Source organism: Charadrius vociferus, unplaced genomic scaffold (assembly GCF_000708025.1).
Source record: "Charadrius vociferus isolate BGI_N301 unplaced genomic scaffold, ASM70802v2 scaffold61, whole genome shotgun sequence".
In the NCBI taxonomy this organism is placed as follows: domain Eukaryota; kingdom Metazoa; phylum Chordata; class Aves; order Charadriiformes; family Charadriidae; genus Charadrius; species Charadrius vociferus.
This window is the reverse complement of record NW_009646945.1, coordinates 2,939,605-2,959,969: the sequence shown is the minus strand read 5'-3', so window position 1 is coordinate 2,959,969 and position 20,365 is coordinate 2,939,605. Positions and strand designations below refer to the sequence as shown.

At 37.5% G+C, this 20,365-nt stretch overlaps 1 protein-coding gene across 10 annotated transcripts in view; it reads left to right on the top strand.

Moving 5' to 3' along the window:
- CREM (cAMP responsive element modulator) overlaps window positions 1-20,365 on the top strand; it is a 29,034-nt gene that overhangs the window by 7,463 nt on the left and 1,206 nt on the right. For 2 of the 10 annotated variants that reach the window (XM_009895094.1, XM_009895093.1), the window contains exons 3-8: window positions 833-979; window positions 4,858-4,949; window positions 5,093-5,238; window positions 10,193-10,381; window positions 16,503-16,535; window positions 18,509-18,665. In XM_009895094.1, coding sequence (XP_009893396.1) covers window positions 833-979; window positions 4,858-4,949; window positions 5,093-5,238; window positions 10,193-10,381; window positions 16,503-16,535; window positions 18,509-18,665 — 764 coding nt within the window. Of the gene's footprint in view, window positions 1-832; window positions 980-4,857; window positions 4,950-5,092; window positions 5,239-10,192; window positions 10,382-14,481; window positions 14,572-16,502; window positions 16,536-18,508; window positions 18,666-20,365 lie in introns of those variants that run through there. The other 8 variants (XM_009895096.1, XM_009895095.1, XM_009895097.1 and 5 more) reach the window with 4 other exon arrangements.

Here is a 20,365-nt window from a genome sequence, read left to right as displayed (position 1 = left end):
TACTGATGGTTGAGAGCCAAGGGCTGGGGGAAACTGTGTGTGCTCTAAAATGTCACCAGAAAAAGGGATCAGATTATTCCTAAACAAAACACTTTCTTCAGCTGTGCTAGGCTTAAAGAAGATACAGCTGTTCTTTATTTTTGTATCGAAGCACTGATACACTCCAGCTCTGTTTTTCTTGAGAGATATATATCCAAGAAGAGGATTTCTTAAACTAAAACAACTTACAAATCCATGTATTGCAATATTTAACAATTTTTTTTTTTCTGTCTGAAAAGTTCTCGTGTCTCTTGACACATCTATCTGAAAAGCATAAGATCAAACTAAACTTCTTGCCTAACAAACAAAGCAAACCCAAAGCATTTCTGGATTTTTAATTTTTTTTTTTTTTCCTGACTAAGAGCATTCTGCCCTGTATGTTGTTGCAGCACCATACCACTTCAGTTAATATTGATATTTTTTGTTACATTCTTGAGGTTTTTCCTAACCTTCATGCTAGTGACAGCAGATTTAGTGTGTGGTAGCATAGGGTTGGTTGTTTTTAATTGAAAAGAAAACATGAAGTCACTGGAGAAGAAAAGAAAAGGGGAAAAAAAAAAAAAGGAAGAAAGATTTGCAATCTTTAGGGGACAGTTTTAAGCTTTCCATACCATTTGGAAAGATACGCCCCAAACTTTTACTAGTAAAACTAGTTTTCTATGTGTGATAATTATACACATCTGAGCTATTTTAGATGTGGCATCAAAACCGGTTTGTTTTAGTATCACTTTTAAAAGCATTTGCTGTAGTCTTAAGGTATGTTACTTAAACACGATGATTGTAATTTTTGCAGGTTTCTGTAGCTGCATCAAGTGCTGGAAGAGGATCTCCAGCTGTAACTCTAGTGCAGTTGCCTTCTGGTCAAACTGTTCATGTCCAGGGTGTCATTCAAGCCACACAGCCCTCAGTCATTCAGTCACCACACATGCAAGCTGTTCAGGTTAGCTCTTTTATTGTTACATTTTCATGAATATTTGGTGCCTCATAACTCTTCCCCCAACCCCATCTTCAGTTTATCCTCATTCCTACCAGTGCTGCAAGATGTACTCATATGGTGTGGGAAATGGCAGGGGGGAAGGTGGCAAACTGCCAACCAGTAGCAGCAGTATGAGCATTGTGTAGCGATTCCTTAATGCTTCCTGTTTATCTTTTAAGAAATTGTGTTGTGGAACCCTGAACTTACGCAACAGCAAATTGGTGTAATAATGTGGCCTTTAGTGTATCTTGCAGGTTTTCTGTTTTGCTAAATTCTATGTACATCATGTTTCTAACGAGACTACAAACTCATAAATTTGCAAGTATCTCATACTGTATTTTTGGAGAGCATCTGGATGTAATGGAAGTAAACATATTATAGTCAAATGATTCCTTGTTGTTTTTAGCAGGCCACGTTAGAGCATCTGGTATTGCTTTTTGTGGGTGTGGATATATAAAGACCAAAAATAAGGGCAGCCTCAAAATAAACATTTATTTGGCAAATCTTCAAATGTTTAGAATTGCTGATGTTAGAAAACAGGGACTGGTGCAAAATGCTTAAGAGTTTTCAGAGTTTTTAAATAGCGAAAAAGACTAGAGAGAATGAACTTGCAGTGCTTTGAAAATGACTTGGCCTCCCATTGGTGTTTTTCTTGTAGCTAGGAATGCCTTTGCTCTAGTTTTCTTAAAATCTGATTGTGAAATGTCAACTGAATTGCTTTTTGCAAATAGAATGGATATCTCTGGTGAGAAGCTATATACCTGTTATATGTGAACTGTTTTACCTGCAGTCATTGCAACATGATAAGAAAAAGACATGCGTTGTCAGTCTTCTTGAGAAGCTAGCTTTAATGTTTGAGACTTCTTAGTAGCTTTCAAGTATAATAAATAAAAAGGCATATATATATGTATGATTTATCTTAGAGGTTAGAGAAAAAGAATAAAACTGTGGCCAGATACTGAATATTTATTTGTAAGCAGTAGGTGTAGATGATGGGACCTGGTAAGGTTTTGAAGTTCTAGATCGCTATTGAAACAGGCGCAGAAGATGGCAAGACACCTGGGTTTGGTCAAACTTGAAATCAAATCAGACTATTCAAAATAAATACTTTTTAAATGGAATTATTTCTAACTGTAATTTGTCAGAGTGAACTTCATCAGATAAGCATATTACAGTCATTCCCACTTTCTGTCACTGCTTTTCTTCAAGTCACTATAGTCAGGACATACATGCAAAAGTAGAGGACTTGCTGCAAAGCTCAGAAGGAAGAATTTGTCTGGAATCTCTTGCCAGCTGCTGCTGTGTCTTAGGCAAGTAGAAGTCGACTATTTGTTGTAGTGAGTGAACTCTGGCTGTGCTCCCTTTACCAAAGGAGTAGAGACAGGAAAGCTGTGTCCTAATTAATGCTGACTCGTTAGTTCCAGGGTTTTGCTTTGGTTTCATTTGAGCATGCTAATGGCAAATAAGGTGACTCTAAAAGAAGGGCTTGGAGATGCTGTAAAAGACTCCATGACAGAGGTTGTTCAGCCCTTCTGTGATCCTCTTACGTACTTTATCCTGCCACCTGGCATTTCCTCCAGATCAAGTGGCTTTAACTTGATATCCTGTCTCTGCCAGACAGTGGGGAACTTAGGAAATTATATCAGTTTACTCTAATTTAAAAAAAAAAAAAAAAAAGTATGCTGAAGGTTGATGTTAAAGCTTCCATAACCTCTCCCTCAAACACCTGCAGCTTTAAACTGGAAGGTGTTCAAAATTTTCAATGCTGTTGCTTTTGGGATGAAAAGAATGCTTATCTGTATCACGTTCCTTACTGTTTTGTTAATGTTGTTTTACTTGTAGGAATGTTTGAAGTTCAGAGTGGTATTTGACTTTTCTGCTTGCTCCTCACTGTAACATATCACATATTGGCAGACTAACATGAGCTTGAATTTAAATTTGTTCAAACGCAAGAGCGGTGTGGTAAAGTTGAGTCTGAATGATGCCCTGGAAAAATGACAGTGGTTTCCATTGGTTAGTGTTGTGAACATGGTTGCTTGCTATTATTACAAGTTGAAACATTTATCTCTTTGCCTTGATGAGACAGAACCTTTGAAATTTCTTGCAGAAAATGTCCTCTTCCACATGAAAATAGTTAAATTGTCGTGTGATTTCCTTACCTTCTTCCCAAAGTACAACTGTTCCTGACTTCTTTGTCCCTCTTCACAAACTAGGGGAGGCTATTGGTAACTCTTGGTGGAACGGGAAAGTTTAAAGGCACTAAGGTCTTCCTTTCCTGCTGTTTGTCCTGAGCCAAATAGATTATTATGGTTCGCCACCCCGCCCCTGCAGAATGAGAGTTCTGTTTTGAGATAGGATGCCCAGACTCTCGGCTGTGTAATATTGTATTAGTTTTGGAGGCTTATGCCAGGGGCTTGAAGGTGCATCCACAAGCAGATCATTGTAGGGTAGTGGAGAGAAACACCTTTAAGAAGATCCTTTTGCTGCTCAGCATTGGTCCATCCTGTAAAGGGATGCATACAAACTTCTTGAAGCTCTTGTATCTCTGCCAGTCAGCTCTGAAGTCTGGTTTGGAGGTATACATCTGTAGACATGCAGAAGTACCCCTCATTATTTCTAGGTGGTCTTCTTTTTTCATTAGGCAAGCATAGAGTTTTAATGACATTTCCTACGTATTACTCAGCAAAATGAGGCTACATTAAATATCTTTACACAGAACTGGAATGTAATAAAATTAACAAGTGAAGAGACAATTTCATTCTGCAATAACTTGTAGTTCTTTCAAGGTGTAGTTTTATAAGTTTGAGTTGGGTGACCCAGTCCCATAAATTTCAAGAACCTTCCAGCCAATCATTTTTTCTTGGGTTCCTGCAGGTTTTGTTTCTAGTACGGAGCATTCAGGCCTGGTGGCCGCATTAGTTCTGAAGCTCTTCTTTGTCTTCCCCAAGCTGCAGGGAAGCCTCCACTGCACCCAGGTCGAATATTTGAGCCTTCTAGTTACTTAACTCATATTTGTTCAGTGTTAGTTTAACACAGTGCTTAGTCTGAAACTGCAGTCCGGTCTGTCTTCAAGTGAAAAGGTCGTTTTCCACGTTAACTTTACTGCACTGTTTCAGTTTGAAAATCTTAGACACCAATAGTTCTGAGTAGTTAAACAAATGAAGAAAATAGCATGTTTTCCTTGTTCAATAATCACCTTCAGTTCTGTGTAGTAGGATAGTTGCTGGTAAAGAGTGTGATTCAGTTCCAAGCCTTATTGTCATCTTATGTAATTTTAAGAGGAAAAGAACCTGTGAAAATACTACTAATAAAGGTCTGAGAAAATGAGACATTGTGGACTTGTCAGGAGTTTCTAAAACTTGCACATTATTGCTAAGCAATGTATTTGTATTTATGAACATGTGTTGGTAAGTGTAATAAATGTGTATATTGAAATAAAATTATTTTCTAAATAGCCTTGGTGTGGTTTTGAAGAGGCTTTTGTATTGTATACTGTTCTATAAGGTGCATTATTGCAGTATTCTGTATTTTAGGTGCTTAATTTCATGTTTAATCTTCTGCCTTCAGTACTTTTTCTTGGTGTCATTCACAAAAAAGTAACCTGGATTATTTTGATTTTTTCTTTTTCAAATGGAAGATGTCATCTAAATGGCTATGTCTTACTAACCTCATAATTTGTGATTTGCTTTGGAAAAAGAAGTCCAAGATCACATGATTAGTGATAAATAAGTGCACAGGCTTCCTCTAGGCATACATGGAAGGAACTTTGAAAATAATCGTTTACTCTCTTGCTATCTTCTTTTTTTATGAAGTTATGAATTTCAGAAACTTTGCTATTACAGGTAGCATCGATTGCAGATGAATCTGCAGAATCAGAAGGGATAATTGATTCTCAAAAACGTAGGGAAATACTTTCAAGAAGGCCTTCATACCGGTAAGGACTTTTTATTTTGCTTTTGCTGGTTTTTAAAAGGCAGCTTATATATTACAGCAAAACTGTCTAATAAAAGCCAGTGACTTTGTTTTCTTATGGATCTGGATTTTCACATATATAAAATTATTTACGTTCTTTTTTAGAAAAATTTTGAATGAACTCTCATCAGATGCTCCTGCAGTACCGAAGATTGAAGAAGAAGAAAAGTCAGATGATGAAGGAGCGCCTTCCGGAATTTCTGCGATGGCCATGCCAACCAGCCTGTATCATACTAACACAGGGCAATACAGTATGTTTGCAAAGATACTATGTGATGTTGCAGAAAATATATAGGAACAACTTTGTTTCTAGGAGTTTGATAATGAAGTAGAATGGTGAAGAAGAATGAGAGCTTCTGTATTTCTAAATAATTACAGTTTTTATATTTAATTTTTCCTAACATGGATGTTATAAACTTTTAATCTGTTTCTTTGTAATGTTTGTTGGTTGCTAGATTAAGTCCTTCTAGAACTCCTATGCATTAAAAATGTGGAGGGTGAGGCTCAGGTGAAATGAAAAATATTGACACTTTAGAGTGAATGTTCAGTGTTAGAAATCATTGCAGTTTCAAGTTACTGTGATTTGCTATGTATTAGTGCTATTCATTACGTATAATGACAATTAGTGAGTTGGACTTTTTTAAAGTGTAAGGTTCGAGTACGAAATTATTGCTTTACTTTGAATTTTCTTTCTTATGTCTCTTCCTCTCCAATTGCCAAGTAAGAACACTTAGCTGCAGAATTAACCTAAATCGTGGTCTCCAACATTTGACACTTCATCCAAATGCAAGTTAAAAGTTAGATTCTCAGTTCTGTTCTATATATATTTAGATTTTTTTTTTATTCCTGTATTTATGTTTAAAATGTTGCATAACTCACTCACCATAACTTCTTTGGACTTAATCTTTTATCATCTGAGGGATAACTTTCTAGCAACTCTTTTTATCAATTATGTATCGGTTAAAGCTTCGCTCCTGCAGTTATTCTTTTCATGTCTTTTCATGTGTAGGCACACTGAAATGCAGGTATTTTTTCTTTGACATAATGACAGGAAAATTGCAACAGAAATGTTGTGGGTTTTTTTCCTGAAACAAGAGAACAGAGGAAGTCTATTAAAACATTGCGATGGCATATAAAAGAGGATAGAGTGCCTCTCTAGCTGTATTCTAGTCACCCTTAGAATTCTTCAGTTATTTTTAATCTATGCAACTAAAGTAATAATCAACACTGAGAAAGCAGAATTTGCCTGCAGAAATTCTGCTTTCTATAGAACAGCATAGACAATAATTTTGCTTGGGCTCTTAAACTGCTTTTCTTACCCGTTCTGTAAGGTATAGACATAAATAAACGTCTACTTCATGACGTCCAGCATCTAAAGTGCTCTGTTCTGTGAACTTGTGGTCATGCTAAATGATGCTTATCCGGTACGAAATCTGTCAGGTATCCTTGACCAAATTAAATAATTTTCTTAAATTTTTTGAATTATATTTTTGGTTTGGCGTAGGTTTAGTTTTAAAAATATATATACGTATTTGCAGTTTCAAGGCTTAAAAAGAAGTGGTATAGTGTGTTCTAGTGAGCCTTCAAGCCTTTAGGATTTCTAAGAAATTAGACGTTTAGGTTTCTTAATTATAGATTCCTCTAGGAAACCAGAGTTGTACTTTTACTAGCAATGTGTTGCAGGAGGTGATTCTTACCTCTTAATTGAGGATGTTTTCATTTGAACATAGCTATAAATCATAGTGACAGGGAAGTGTATAAAAGAATAATGAAATTCACAGGTTTTGCTTTCTTGTTCAATCAAATACTTACTTTTGAAAAATCAAACAGAGTGCGTTACCAACAATGTGCTTGAATTAACAGTCTGCAAAACTTTAATTAAATCTCATTAAACTCGGCTTTTGCGTGAGCTGAGCATAGAAAATTCTGTTTTATGCTGCTTTTTCTTTGAATAAGTTATATTTGTAGCCTAAACCAGGTGCTGTATATCTAAGATAATTTAACTTGTTAAATAAGTTCTCAGCCATAATGAGGCATTGCTTCAGGATGCGATGTCAGCCTTCATAGTCTCTCCTGATTCTGGCTCAAAACCTGTTTTGAGAGCTTTGTCTTCCTGGAAATGGTTTTTCTTACCCAATTTATTAGTTCATTAATTTGATTTATTTTCTTATAAGTTAAACTTTGTAAGTTAAAATATCACACATCTTTTGCTGCAGTAAAGTCTGTGTGTTCTCTCTAATTCTACTTAGGAAAAATTACATCAAAATCTTTCTTAGGATGCTGGTCATTACCCTTAAAGTTATTGCTTGCCAGAAAAGTTAGATTTTACGTTGAATCTAAGTGGTAGCAAGGAAGGTCATCTCTGTGTAGTACAGGGGGTCTTAATTTGGAATTTACCGAAGAGAGCTTGACTGTTTACTTCTGGTCCTTTATGCATATAAGGCACAGATCTACAGCATTTCTGAGCAGCCATCCTGTGGCTGCCTGTGATCCTCAGGAACTGCTGTCAGCTAAAACCGGGAACACTGTGTGGGAATGCAGCATCTCCTGTATTGATTTCAGCCTGGATAGGATGTAGAAGGTCACTACATGTATCTATTTTATCTCCTGTAAATAGCTCTTTACTTCGGCTTATCATTGTATCAGAGTACTCTTCTCTTCTTGGCCAGCATTGTTGTGTGAGTTCTCTTGTGCAGGCATCCAGCAGTTCATAAATTAAGCTTGTACAGTGTCCATGGCAATGAAGAACTGGTCTTGGCAGTGTCACTACAGCCATCTGTACTGTGCCCTGGTTTAAAACAGATAGGTTACTAGATTTGCTGATTCCTTATTTTCTCTACCGTTCTCTCTATTCCTGCATAGGAAAGGCAGTTTAGTTGAAAAGATAATTTTGACTGTATGTTAATGTCTGGATGTCTGGGGTGATTACTTTTGGAAGAACTTGATAAGTAAACTTTTCTGAAAAACAAATATATTTTTTCTATTAGCAGCTGCGATGGCTGTTCTTTCCTTCCTTTTTACCAGCCAAAATGGTATGTTGCCATGGTTTCCAAATATGTTTTTCTTCAGAGTTTCTTGGCTTTGGCTTATGGAAGCAGATAGACGGAGAGGCATGACCAGCTAGATAAAATGTCTTTCCCAGTTACCTCCAACAGCATGTGTGTTATATTTCTGTAAGGGGAATGGATAGTTTTGCGTAAGGTGGTGTCTTGTGTGTGAGCCTTGTAGCCTGATCTAACTCTGTTGGCTATAGTTCTGTCATGTTGGTTATTGAATACTGAAAAAAAATTGGTTTTCCTCACCTGTGGTGGTGGTCTAACTGTGCAAGAGTTGTTTGTTCAGTTGGAGTCTGTAAATTAACCACTCCACGCTTTGTCTACTTGTGCATATCATGATGTTCTGTCTGAAATGATGTAGGGGAAATGACATTTACTTGTTCTTTTGCCATCTGTTTGGGTTGCTTGCTGTATTAGGACAGGTTTTTAACAATTGGAGAACTAAGAAATCTTTTTGGAAAGACCAACTTTAGTTGCTTTTTCCAATTTTGGAAGGCAGGGGGGAGATCTGATTTTTCTGGATTAGAGCTGTTGATAATACTGAGAAAATGGTATCAGTACCATGTTCAGTCCTAGCTAGAAAAGAAGGTGCCACTTACCTCCATCCACCTGCACAATGTAGAGCTCCAGGGACTGTCCAGGAGAGTCCTGTACTCTTCATCGAAGGCCCAATTTCCAGTAGAGCTCCAGCACAATAAAAGTTTGTGCGGTGCTTGAAATCCGGACAGTGAATGGGGTGGGGGGCAATGTTGTGTTCTGGGAATATGGCATCATGGTTAGGATTTCACCTTACGGGCCTGGGTTTTTTGTTTAGATGTTGTGTGTGTGTGTGTATGTTTGGCAGCATTCTGTAGCTACTGCCTGCGCCAGCAGAATGCCAATTCTGATGTGCTGGCCATGTAAAGGAAGAGACAGACATCCTGGGATGGTGGTTTTGAAGACTGATAAATAAGGCATGGGGATATAATGGAGCTTCATTGACCCAGGAAGTGAAAAAATTGAGAAGCACCAGGCTTGCTGGTAGTTTCTGGATTTTCAGCGAGTCCCTCTTCCTGGAATGCTGCTTTTCAGACAGAAGAAAGACATTGAGGTGCTGGAGCATGTCCAGAGAATGGCAATAAAGCTGGTGAAGGGTCTAGAGCACAAGTCTTATAAGGAGCAGCTGAGGGAACTGGAGTGGTTTATTCTGGAGAGAAGGAGGCTCAGGGGAGACCTTATCGCTCTCTACAACTACCTGAAAGGAGGTTGTAGCGAGGTGGGGGTCAGTCTCTTCTCCCAGGTAACAAATGATAGGACAAGAGGAAGTGGCCTCAAGTTACACCAGGTGAGGTTTACAATGGTTATTAGGAAAAATTTCTTCACCAAAAGGGTTATCAAGCATTGGGGCAGGCTTCCCAAAGAAGTGGTTGGGTCACCATCCCTGGAGGTATTTAAATGTAGGTAGACATGGTGCTTAGGGACATGGTTTCGTGGTGGATTTGGCAGTGTTAGGATAATGGTTGGACTCTATGATCTTAAAGGCCCCTTCCAACCTCAACGATTCTATGGCAGTAATCAGTCCTGTAAGGAAGAGAGTTACGGGAGTTAATTCACTCTTAGTTAGAAAGTATTGGATTGTGATCTGAATAAATAATTGCGGGACAACTGTGACATAATTGTTTACCCAGGCTCACTGCGGAGCCAAGAACTTTGAATGATTCTGTGCTGATGTTTTACTTCTCAGGAACCTAAACTGACTGTTTTTATGTGGTATGGTACTGTGATGGTGTAGACATACCATTTTTGGTACTAACTTTGTAAGAGGCAGAATTCAGCTGTGTATAACGTCTCTGGGAGGTAGAGGGGACAAATCCAGCTGGGAAGCTCCCATGCTGCTGGAAACCTGCTCTTGTCCTGGATCTTGTGAAGAATAGAGAAGACAATGATTTGTTCTTCTTGCTTCTCTCTCTTCTACCCTGCCCCAAAATGGAGCACTTTCTGCTTTGGAGGCCAGACCAAAACAACAACTTGCTCATTTTTATTTCTTTTTTTTTTTCCTCCCTTAATGCCTTATGGAGCCTGCATGTTATTTTAAAAAGGGAGATGTGCTTTTTAACATGTGTTATATCTCTTTCTATTGCCTAACTTTTCTTTTTCTTTTTATGTTTAGTTACTATAACTCAAGGTGGTACAATCCAGATTTCTAATCCATCCTCTGATGGTGTCCATGGACTACAGACATTAACAATGACAAATTCAGGAGCTCCTCAGCCAGGTGCTACCATTGTGCAATACGCAGGACAATCACCTGATGGCACACAGCAGTTTTTTGTTCCTGGAAGCCAAGTTGTTGTTCAAGGTATATTTTATTAGTCTACTGCATTTTAGGTTTTTTTCATAAAACAATATTTCTTAAAAGGCTTTTTATTTTGTCTTGACGTTATTGCACTATTAAATAAAATATTTATGCATAACAAGATGAAAGACAGTCTTAGGAGGAGACTCAGTTTCTCTGCTCAATAAAGCGGCTATTTCTTTTCATTAAAAAACTTATAAGGAGTAAATAATGGTACAAAGTAACTTTCTGCTTTGAATTCTCTTGTTTGGACTTTAAGAGATATGTTTAATTGCAGTAAAGGTGCTGTTACAGATTGAAATGAGATGCTAAGGCTCCATCTCATTTAATATATGAAACTAATTTGTTTTTTTCAGCAGTTAATAAATCTCAATAAAACCCAAGATCTGAAGTTCTTCGGATATGTTTAGGGCAGAATTTCCTTGCAACTTATGACTCTTGTAGTTACTAAAAAGGAGATCCTTTACTGAAGCTAGTTTTCTCGCAGAAGAACATTTTTGTAGGTCCTATAAAATGCACACATATGAATTGAACTGTAAATAGTGAATTCTTGAACCTTGCTGTAGTTCATGCAGGATTTTTTTTTTTTCCTTCCACTGTTCCCAGCATCTTGGAAATGCTGAGGCAGATTGAGAACCAAAGGGAACTTGGATTCTTATTGATACCAGGGAAAGTAGGATTGGGATTTGGGTTATGCTGAGGAAAACCTTTGAAAATGGGGAAGAGATTTCTGTATGGAGACACTAAGTTAACAGCTGCCATGGAGGATGTAGGGAATTTAATTTCCCTCTTCCCTTTTTTTTTTTTTTTTTAATCGGTACAGTGAAGTAGGAAGGGAGGGCTGTATGAATGCTTTCTTAAGCCAAAACAGCTATCTGAAATAAACCATCAGAAGAGCTAGGAAGACTTTGAATATGTATTCACGGAGTGGATGAGAGTCATCGACTAAATGACACAGATATCTGAGACAGTTGGTGGAGTCCAGGTTGAGGTGCTTTTTTTGCCCTAATATGGATGTTTGAAATAAGTTTTGTCTTTAAGTGTCTGTTTCTCTCCCTTTCCTGCAAAGGAAGCCCAGGATGTAAATAAAGCTAATAGCTTGTAGATATCTGAACTTGTTGAGACAATGTTGAATGATGATACCTAATTTGAATTCTTCCATTGCCTGTGGTTAATTCTTTGCTGAAATATATTGTCTTTCCAAGACTCTTGAGAAGCATTTCAAGGAAGCTCTAAGACTATAATATAAAAAAGCCTAAACCAAAATATTAGTTTTCATTATGCAGAGAGTATTGTTATAACTTCCCTAAATATTATTCTGAATACATTCTTAGCAAAGCTTTAAGAGCCAAATTTGGCCTGTCCCCCAAACAAATTTACTACTCTGGTAGTGTGTGTTTTCTGAGTATGAGTCTAATGTGTTTTCTTTACATGTCTGTACACATCGCCTAAATTAGAGGACTTCTCTATCTCCCCAGGTTGACTGTATTATTTTGTATGTATTGCTTTGATTCTTCAGAGCTTTGGCAGGGGGAAGGCAGAGAGAATAGCTCCTCAGTGGTTTCCTAAAACCTTCCCGGTCTGTGAGGAAGCACAGAACTTAAGGATTGTATCTGGCAGCATTTCAGTCCTTGGGAATTTCATGTGACTGGCCCTCTTCTATAGACTCTTCATTACAGGGTTGTCCTCTGACAGGGATATCCTCTAACCTCCCTATTCAGTCTCGTTGATGGGCTCAACTACTTGATGGTACAGCCCATTAAGTGTCTTGCCTGTAATGAAAACTTTCAAAACAGATTCAGAGGCAGTTACTTAATATCTGCTATATCCTGTTTCTGGAAGCTTCTGGATGCTTTTAACTAAATTGATTTGTTCTCTGTCTATGCGCAGAGAAGTTGATGTCCTGGAATTCTCTGTTCCTTTGGCCCAAACAAAGTCCAGTGCTTTAGTGATGCTCATAGCTGTTGACACAGAAGAAAAATGCTACATAACATATACAGGGAAAAATACAAAGGGAATAGTAAGTGATCATGAACTCAAAGATGATGAGAAGATAAAAGGTTTAAACTTATTATATACACTATTGATACTGGAAAGTTAAAAAAAAAAACAACCAGACAATAAAACTGAATTAAAAAAGGAACTGAATTTAAAAAAAAAATATATAAAAGGAGTATGAAAGCACATGAGGACGTTTACGGTAATACAGATCTCTTTATGATAATAATTGCATATTGTAAACAAACCTCAGTTATTCAGGATGGAGCGAGACAATGGAATTAGTTGGATATACAAGTCTCTAATATGTCCTTAATACAGGTCATCTTGCCTATGCTAGAAAGTCTGTAAGAATATAGTTTATGAATGTTTGTCATTTGTGTACACTTTGTAGTTGACTGTTCACCTAGTATCGTGATAGCACAGATTATAATAGAAAAGGAACATTCTGCTTAGCAATCTTTCCACTTATGTATGTTTTTATAATGATTTTGGGTAGACAGCATATAAACTGTATTTGTAATAATCACAGAAGGAAAAGGGAAAAAAAAAAGAAAAAACACACAAAAAAAAACCCCAACCAACAAAACCAGCCCAACCCAACACCCAAGTATCAGGCCTAGGGCAGAAAAGATCTGTTTCAGAATCTTTCAGATAACATATGTATTTATATTTTTTCTAAAATATTGGTTGATTAAGCTCGTGTAATAGTGGATGGCATCACATAAACCCTCTGCTTGATATTTTCTGAGAACCTGTGACGGGGAAAAAGGATTAGTATAAAAGTGCCAAAGGTGTTGATCCAACTGGGTGATACTTAATTTGCTACAAGTTTACATTCATAGGCAAAATAAGAGGCAGTTCTGATGTCCCAATGTTTTCCTAATACAGGTTAAGGGGTTTTTGTTAGCTGAAGAAAAAGGAAGTGTGTAATTATTAGTGAAAGTGAGTGTAGAAAGGTTGTATCAAAAATCGTTCTGCTGGGATCTATGTGTGGTTTTGTAGTATGGTCAGTGATACAAACAGTGATATTTGAGATCTGTGGCTTGAATTTCTTGTGTACTTCAGTTCTGACCTTTTGTTCATACGATCCTGAAGTAGTCCTGTAATCACAGGGTCCTCCTCTTTTGCATTGATGCTTCCATTATTGCTGTCCTTGGTATAGTTTCACAGCTGATGAATTACCAGTCTGAATTTGTTTATTACAGACAAAAAGCCTTAGAAGTTTGCTATGCCCCATATACTGACCAGTGCCTGGACTGGTCTGAAACTAATTTCATTTAAATGGATATAAACAAGGAGTAGCTCTGTTAGAGCTGAGATTTTTTAAATTATTTTTTTAAATTTTATTTTATTTTATTTTTTAATTATTTTAAATTTTAATAATTTTCATTTTTTTATTTTTTAAAACTAAGTCAACCAGATCTCTTGGATTTATTTTGGAAAAAAAGCAGGGAATTGGGGAGAGGTAGCCCATGTCCAGAGTTATTGTGCTGCTTGTTACAGCATCTGAAATCACCAGCTTTAGGTTGACTGACTTTGTTGGAGCTTTCTTCAATCTTTTCTGAAGCTTTTAGCTGAAATTAAATGTGTGGGTTGTGAGTTCCCCCACGCCCCGCTGCAAGGAGCTTTAGCCTTTCATTTACCTATTTGTTATAGCTTATTAAGCTTTCCTGTCTCGCACATCTGTCCAACAGTTCTCTGCCTTTTAGTGGAACTGCTCCAATCAAAACAATTGCATGTCTTTTTAAAATTTCCCTATTTTCTATCCAATCATGACTTTATCGTTCTGATTCATTCATGAATTATAGAGCCACGTTTTAATTTCTGTCAGTCAGTGCTGTGAATTTTCAGGTCTTGCTTTACAGCCAGCTTAGTGGTGAGTGCTTTCTGTAGCTTTATGAATAATTCAGGGAAAAAAGAACAAAGCTAGGCTTATAGAAACATGGAAGAGGAAGGAAAAAAAGGGGTTACTGGAAAAGGAGTTCTTTAAGCTGCAGAAGCAGTGAGCTGTTCCAGTGACAGAGCATATTAATGATAGTGGTAAGCAAGTGAGGTCACTGTGATGTCAGTGCTCTTGCTTGTAATCCTGCACATGCTTGCTAGTTTGGAACAGTTCATGCTGAGCTCTGGTAGAGGAACAGGAGAATCCTGTGTGCAGAAGCTGATCATGGCTGTAACAGGAGATGAAACAGGTAAAAATTTTGTTAGTCTTTTACATTATATTTCTGGGTGGCTAAGCAGTGCTTACTTGCTATTTGTGACATTTTCTTTTAAACCTGTTGCTGTAACTCTTTCATCTTTCAAAACTGCTACAAATAGCTTCTGGTTGTATCTGCTTAGTGTAGGATTTCAGGGCAATTTTAACAGTTTCATTAGGGGAGGGGAAAACCACTGTTAGTGCATGAGTTCTTGCGCAGATTGATTCAGATAACTAATCTTTACTCTTTGAGGCAGGATTTTCGTGAAAAATCCACCACTCTTTTAAATCCTTTATTGTGGAGATATTCATATATGTTACTGTGTTTATAATTGTTTTATTTTGTGAAAATGACACTGCTTTTTTGTTTAGCAATAAACACTTCAGATCTGATAGCTAAAATAGGCTTAAGCATAGCTGTAAGAGAAAGGTGTGCATTGTTTTAGTAGTGTAAATAAACCCTGTGCTTTTATTATTAAAGAAAATACTGAAGGCAAACAAATTTGAGAGAGCAGTAATTTTAAGTGTTGTAACGCCTGCTTGTTTTCTCCTCCACTGTTAAAATGGTCTGTTCCTCAGCTAATTGAGTTCAAAAGGCTGACGTCATTAGATTTCCTGGAATCGTGTTGCAGTAGGGAACTGGAAAAGTTAAACTCCAAACAAGATACACATTGACGTCAGCTCCAAGTCATGCTGCGATTTAGTCAGTTCCTTTCTGCTTCGTCAATTGCCTCAGGCAGATCTGTAATGTTAACCAGTTCGCAGCCGGTACTTACGTGCTGCTGCTTGTTGGTGGTACATATTGTTTCATTAATCCAAAGATAAGTATCTTCTACATGTCCAGGGTTTGGTTCGTTTGGGGTTTTTTTATGTTCAAGGGAAAAATGATTCATGCCTTGTTTAGCCAGTTTAGTGGTGAAGTTAAAACCCCTTTGATAATCTAGTCCCATCATTATGACTCACAGAAGGGGAGAATAGCCGTACTAATACACAGGCTTTTTTTCATCATAAATAATATATCAGGGTTTTTATCTCGTGGATAGTCACTGAAAGAACTCAAGTGCAGGGATGCTCTCTGGTGTTCAGCCAGTTACTTTTTCCAAGAACGTACTGATAGAAGGTGGTTGATTTTTTTGTTTGTTTAGTTTTAATTCTTTTTTTTTATTTCTCAAAGCTTAATTTACAAGGTTAGTTGTACTCTTCTGAATGTGGGTTGTGTTTTAGGTTGGTTTTTTGTTTGTTTGTCTTCCTTTTTGTAGGTCTCAACTCAGAGCTTCAGATTTTCAGTGACTTTTTAGTCCCTTGCAATTTTAAGGAGTAAAAAAAAAAAAAATCCCCTGGGGTGATGTGTTAGGGAAATACACCATCTTCAGGTTTGTTGCTTTGTTAACAATCTCAGTCCTACTTCTGATGCGTTAGGAATGACTTTAAACTTCCATGGGGTTTCATTAGAAACAGCCACAGAGGTTTATCAGTCTGGATCAAGGTGTGTGGGATTTTTGTCTCGGATGCTGAAATGGAAGGGACCCTTCTCTGCAATATGTAGATACTTTATTAGACTTCCTTTGAAAAAAGTCATTGTTTATTTTTCCCCCTCCTGCTTAAAGCTTGTTTCATCTTTTTTTGGATAATATACAAAAATTTTGCAGACTTTGAAACAATTGTTTTGCAATAATGTATCATAAAGCACATATTACTGTACAACTGAAAGGTACTTTGTCAGTGCAATGCTTTTTTTTTTTTTTTTTCCCCCAACTGCGGTTTCTGGGTTTACAAGGTCTGTACCACCAAAATGGTTATCTCTGTTACCAGGCTGGTAGGTTTTTAAGTGAGCCAACTAGGTAGGGACAGACACTACTGGAACCTGGTCAGACTATTCATGCAACATGTTGTTACTTACAGTGGTGTTTGCTGATCCCAGCTGAGATTGGGACTCACTTTTGTTAAGCCATGTTGCAGGTACATTGTCTCACTGAGTCCTCTTAAGAGCAGCAGTAAGTCCTGTTAGCTGACATCTGAGTGTAAATCAAACAAAGGCAGCAAAGTAGTTGGTCTTTTCAGGCTGAGGTGACCTTGGTTATGAGTCTGTCCCCATGGCTTGATCTACAAAATGATTCACTTTGATTTCTAATTCATTGTAGCCAATGCAAACTAAGATAACATCTCTTTTTTACCTGGTGATGAGAAAGAGAAAAAGGTAGCTCTTACCATAGAGTGTTTATAATGTATGTACTGTGGCCAGCATAAAGGTGAGCCTGAAGAGTTTCTAAAACTCCATTTTTATAAATACTGAGCTGAAGTATCGTCCAATTGACATAACTGGGACTGCTAACAGATATGGAGAACTTAAAGGGTTTAGGAATTATCCTGTTGATATACAGGAAGACCAAGCCCTGTGTTCACTGTTCAGGGTGGCTGCCTGTTAGTGCTCACAGGGCTGTCCTGGGCTGATTTCTCTCTCCCTCCCCAATCCCCAGGGGATTATCCCTAACCCAGGTCAGTTCACTGGTCCAGTTCATCTTGTAATTCCACAAACACTTTTACCCGCAGGACTGAGAGAAGGGGGAGGTGCAAAGTGTTTAAGCTGATAATGATTTCAGGACATGGCGGTGGAATTGTAGTCTAAACACAGCTTGATCATATTTTTTGTATTCAGTTAGTGAAGAACCCACATGAACTTTATAAGAATAGTAGTAATTTTTTTTGTTAGCTTTTGATTTTTTTTTTTCCTCTTGTAGTTGACCGATGTCTCTTTACTGCTCTACCTGTCAGCCTCCACAAAATGTTTTTGCCTACATTTTATTTTTCCAAGTTAAGTTTTTCCATTATTTGAATTGCTTTAAAGAATTAAAATATAAAATAAGTATAACGTAGCAGCACCTGAAATTTCATCTTTTATATTCAGTTACTTTAATGACAAAAATTGAAGTTTTGTTCTGCAATAATATGAAATACTTATAGAAAGGAATAGGTAAATACTTGCTTATAATTTGAAGAGGGAGATACTTTTTGTTTGATTTTTTTTTTTTTTCTATGTCAGACAAGACACAAATATTTAGGATTTTTACAGTGTTTTGAAGTTGGGGTACATCATGTAAGAACAAAGTACCTCAGAAATACAGAAATGAGGTGAGACTGTCAGGAAGGTATTGGTTCCAAATAACACGTCAGAATTCAGATCTGCATTTAGCTTGGGGAGAGCTCAAAATTGGTAGGCTCAGGAGCTGAATCTGAACTTTTGCACTCTGATTTACTGTGTAGCTACACCCCTTCCTGTGCAACCGCCACGATCTCCTCTTGCCTGCCAGTGCTGCAGCATTCTATTTGTGGTACTGTTGCTCAGGGAACATACTCCTGTTCACCATGAACACTTGTCTGTTTCCTTTCATTTTGGCAACAGCAGCTCTCACTGGTTTTCCAAGGGTTGCCAAGCTGCTGCTGTAAAGGGAGGCGAGGCAATAAGGCCGGTGCTGTTGGTGTCACAGGGAAGGAGGAGAAAGTTGACTTATGGAGCAAGTAGACTCCTGAAGCCTCTGTTAGAGGAAAGGGGTAGCATATAAACCTCAGTGGCTACAACAGCAAGAAAATCTTTTCGTGGGATTGTTGAAACAGGAAGTAAGTGTGGATCCTCTGACAGTGTTTCTCAAACAGCTTTCCCTATGTTGTCTGACAAGAGCCATGTGGAAGCTTTCACAGGCTTCATTCTGGCTGGCTAGTGGGGCCACATGCTAGAGCAATTTAGATAACTTATTTTACAGTGTGGAAATAAAAGCTAGTATGATCACAAATATAGTTGTGACATTGCAGGCCTGTGAAATATTTTATGTAGCAGGGATCCTGAATAACTCATCAACAGAAATCTGTTATTTCCAGAGAGACTTTTGCATAGTTCTTTCTTGCCATAAAGTTTAAAATATGATTCTTTTTTACAGCTGCCACTGGAGACATGCCAGCTTACCAGATTCGAACTCCCAGTACTACCTTACCTCAGGGAGTGGTAATGGCAGCTTCACCAGGGACTTTGCATAGCCCTCAGCAACTGGCAGAAGAGGCAACACGCAAGAGAGAGCTGAGACTTATGAAAAATAGGTAAGACTGTAACAATTAATAGTCAGTGTTTAAAAAAAAAACGAACCAAACACAAACAAACAAAAAACCCCAAAACCTAAAACCACAAACCCCAAAACATTCTAATGAAGTTTTCTTCTTAAGGTAATGAGCACTGCCTGTGATTGACGAAGGGAAGGCAAGAAATTCTTTGTCAGTCATCCCACATCCTTATAGCATTGCGTATTGGCTGTCAACTCTGGAAAGTTAGAGTTGACCTTATCAACATGGATTTTTAGTTCTAAAATATCACGGTAATTCAGAAATCAGTATTAGTGTTGTTCCTTTCTGATAATTTCTGTGATGATCTGGAGGTGTACTTATTGTTGATTTATTTTTTTTTTAATATTTTTGTTTCCCTACTGGCAGTAAAATGACCAATATGGGTTTGTTCATCTTGAAATATCCCAGCAAAGGATTGGTTAGGAAAATACCTGAGGATCTCATTAGCAGCTGTCCATTAATGATGCTATGAAGAGGACTTATTCTAGGATGGAATGATAATGATAGGCTTTCCTTAATACTTAGCTGCTGGGATAAGTCATTGTGCAGTGCCCCTGTCACTTTGTAAGGCATATTGTACGAGGTGGCTGTATATCTTTTAATTAGTTGGCATGGACTTGACTGTATGCTGTAAATGCCAGTCTTTCTCTGTGCATTCTTCCTGCTGTTCTTAGGGGGCTCTTTCTTTTTTTTAAATGCATAGCCACTGCTATCAATGGCAGTTAGATTAATGAAAGAAGTAGTCTGCTATGTAGATCTCTCATACATTGAATAGCCACTTGCTTTGTCATTGAATTTATGGTATTGCTTTGCTCTCATGCCTGTCCTTTATTTTAAATTACTTACAGGGATCGCTGCATTGTTGTGCCTTCTTTTGTTTCTCCTCTCTTCAGTTTTAAAACTAGCTGTTATGCTCTCTTTCATATAACTTGCTGGAAAGCTACACTCTCACAATTCGACAATTTGTTATGTTCCAAGATGTTAAAGGAGTGGACCCTCAGTACTTCTAAAATTTCTTCTGGAATTGAATGCTTGTTCAGTCACATGCTTCTGAAAATACTACCCAAAGTGTTTAGTTTCAGTATTCTGAGGATACAGAATTCTGAGCAGAACTATGAGAATGGCTCCAGACTGCCATTTGCCAGATTAAAAAAAAACCCAGACACATGTGGCTGAAACGTGCCCAGGTGGGCAATACTGAAATGCTATTTAATTGTATTTGTTTGGACATAAATTTTACTGTAGATTGTTACATTAAGGTAAAAAATTACAGCAGATTGTATACTTGGCATCTAGCTTTTAGCTGAAAAGAGTAGTGTTATGCTTGTATTTTCTGAAAGTAAATTCTTTGGGTTAGGTTTTAAGATTTTGATTGCAGAAGATAATATTCCTGATAAACACATAAAATGGAGTGTGACTGGAAGAAGGATTGCTGCTTTCAGTCTTAATGTTTAGTGCAGCTCAAGTCAAGACATTATCAGTACATTATCAGTTGCTCACTGTTTTCCTCAGTTCCTCTGTGTATTAATTCCATCTTTGTATTTGTTGATGCTGAATTTGTTTCAAGTTCTAGTTGTTTTGAATTGTATTTCAATCATGTTATTGTTTATGGCTGCTATCTGCTGTTCTGTTTGTGCAATCCAACTGTTGGTGGTGGTTGTTGTTGTTGTTACTATGGA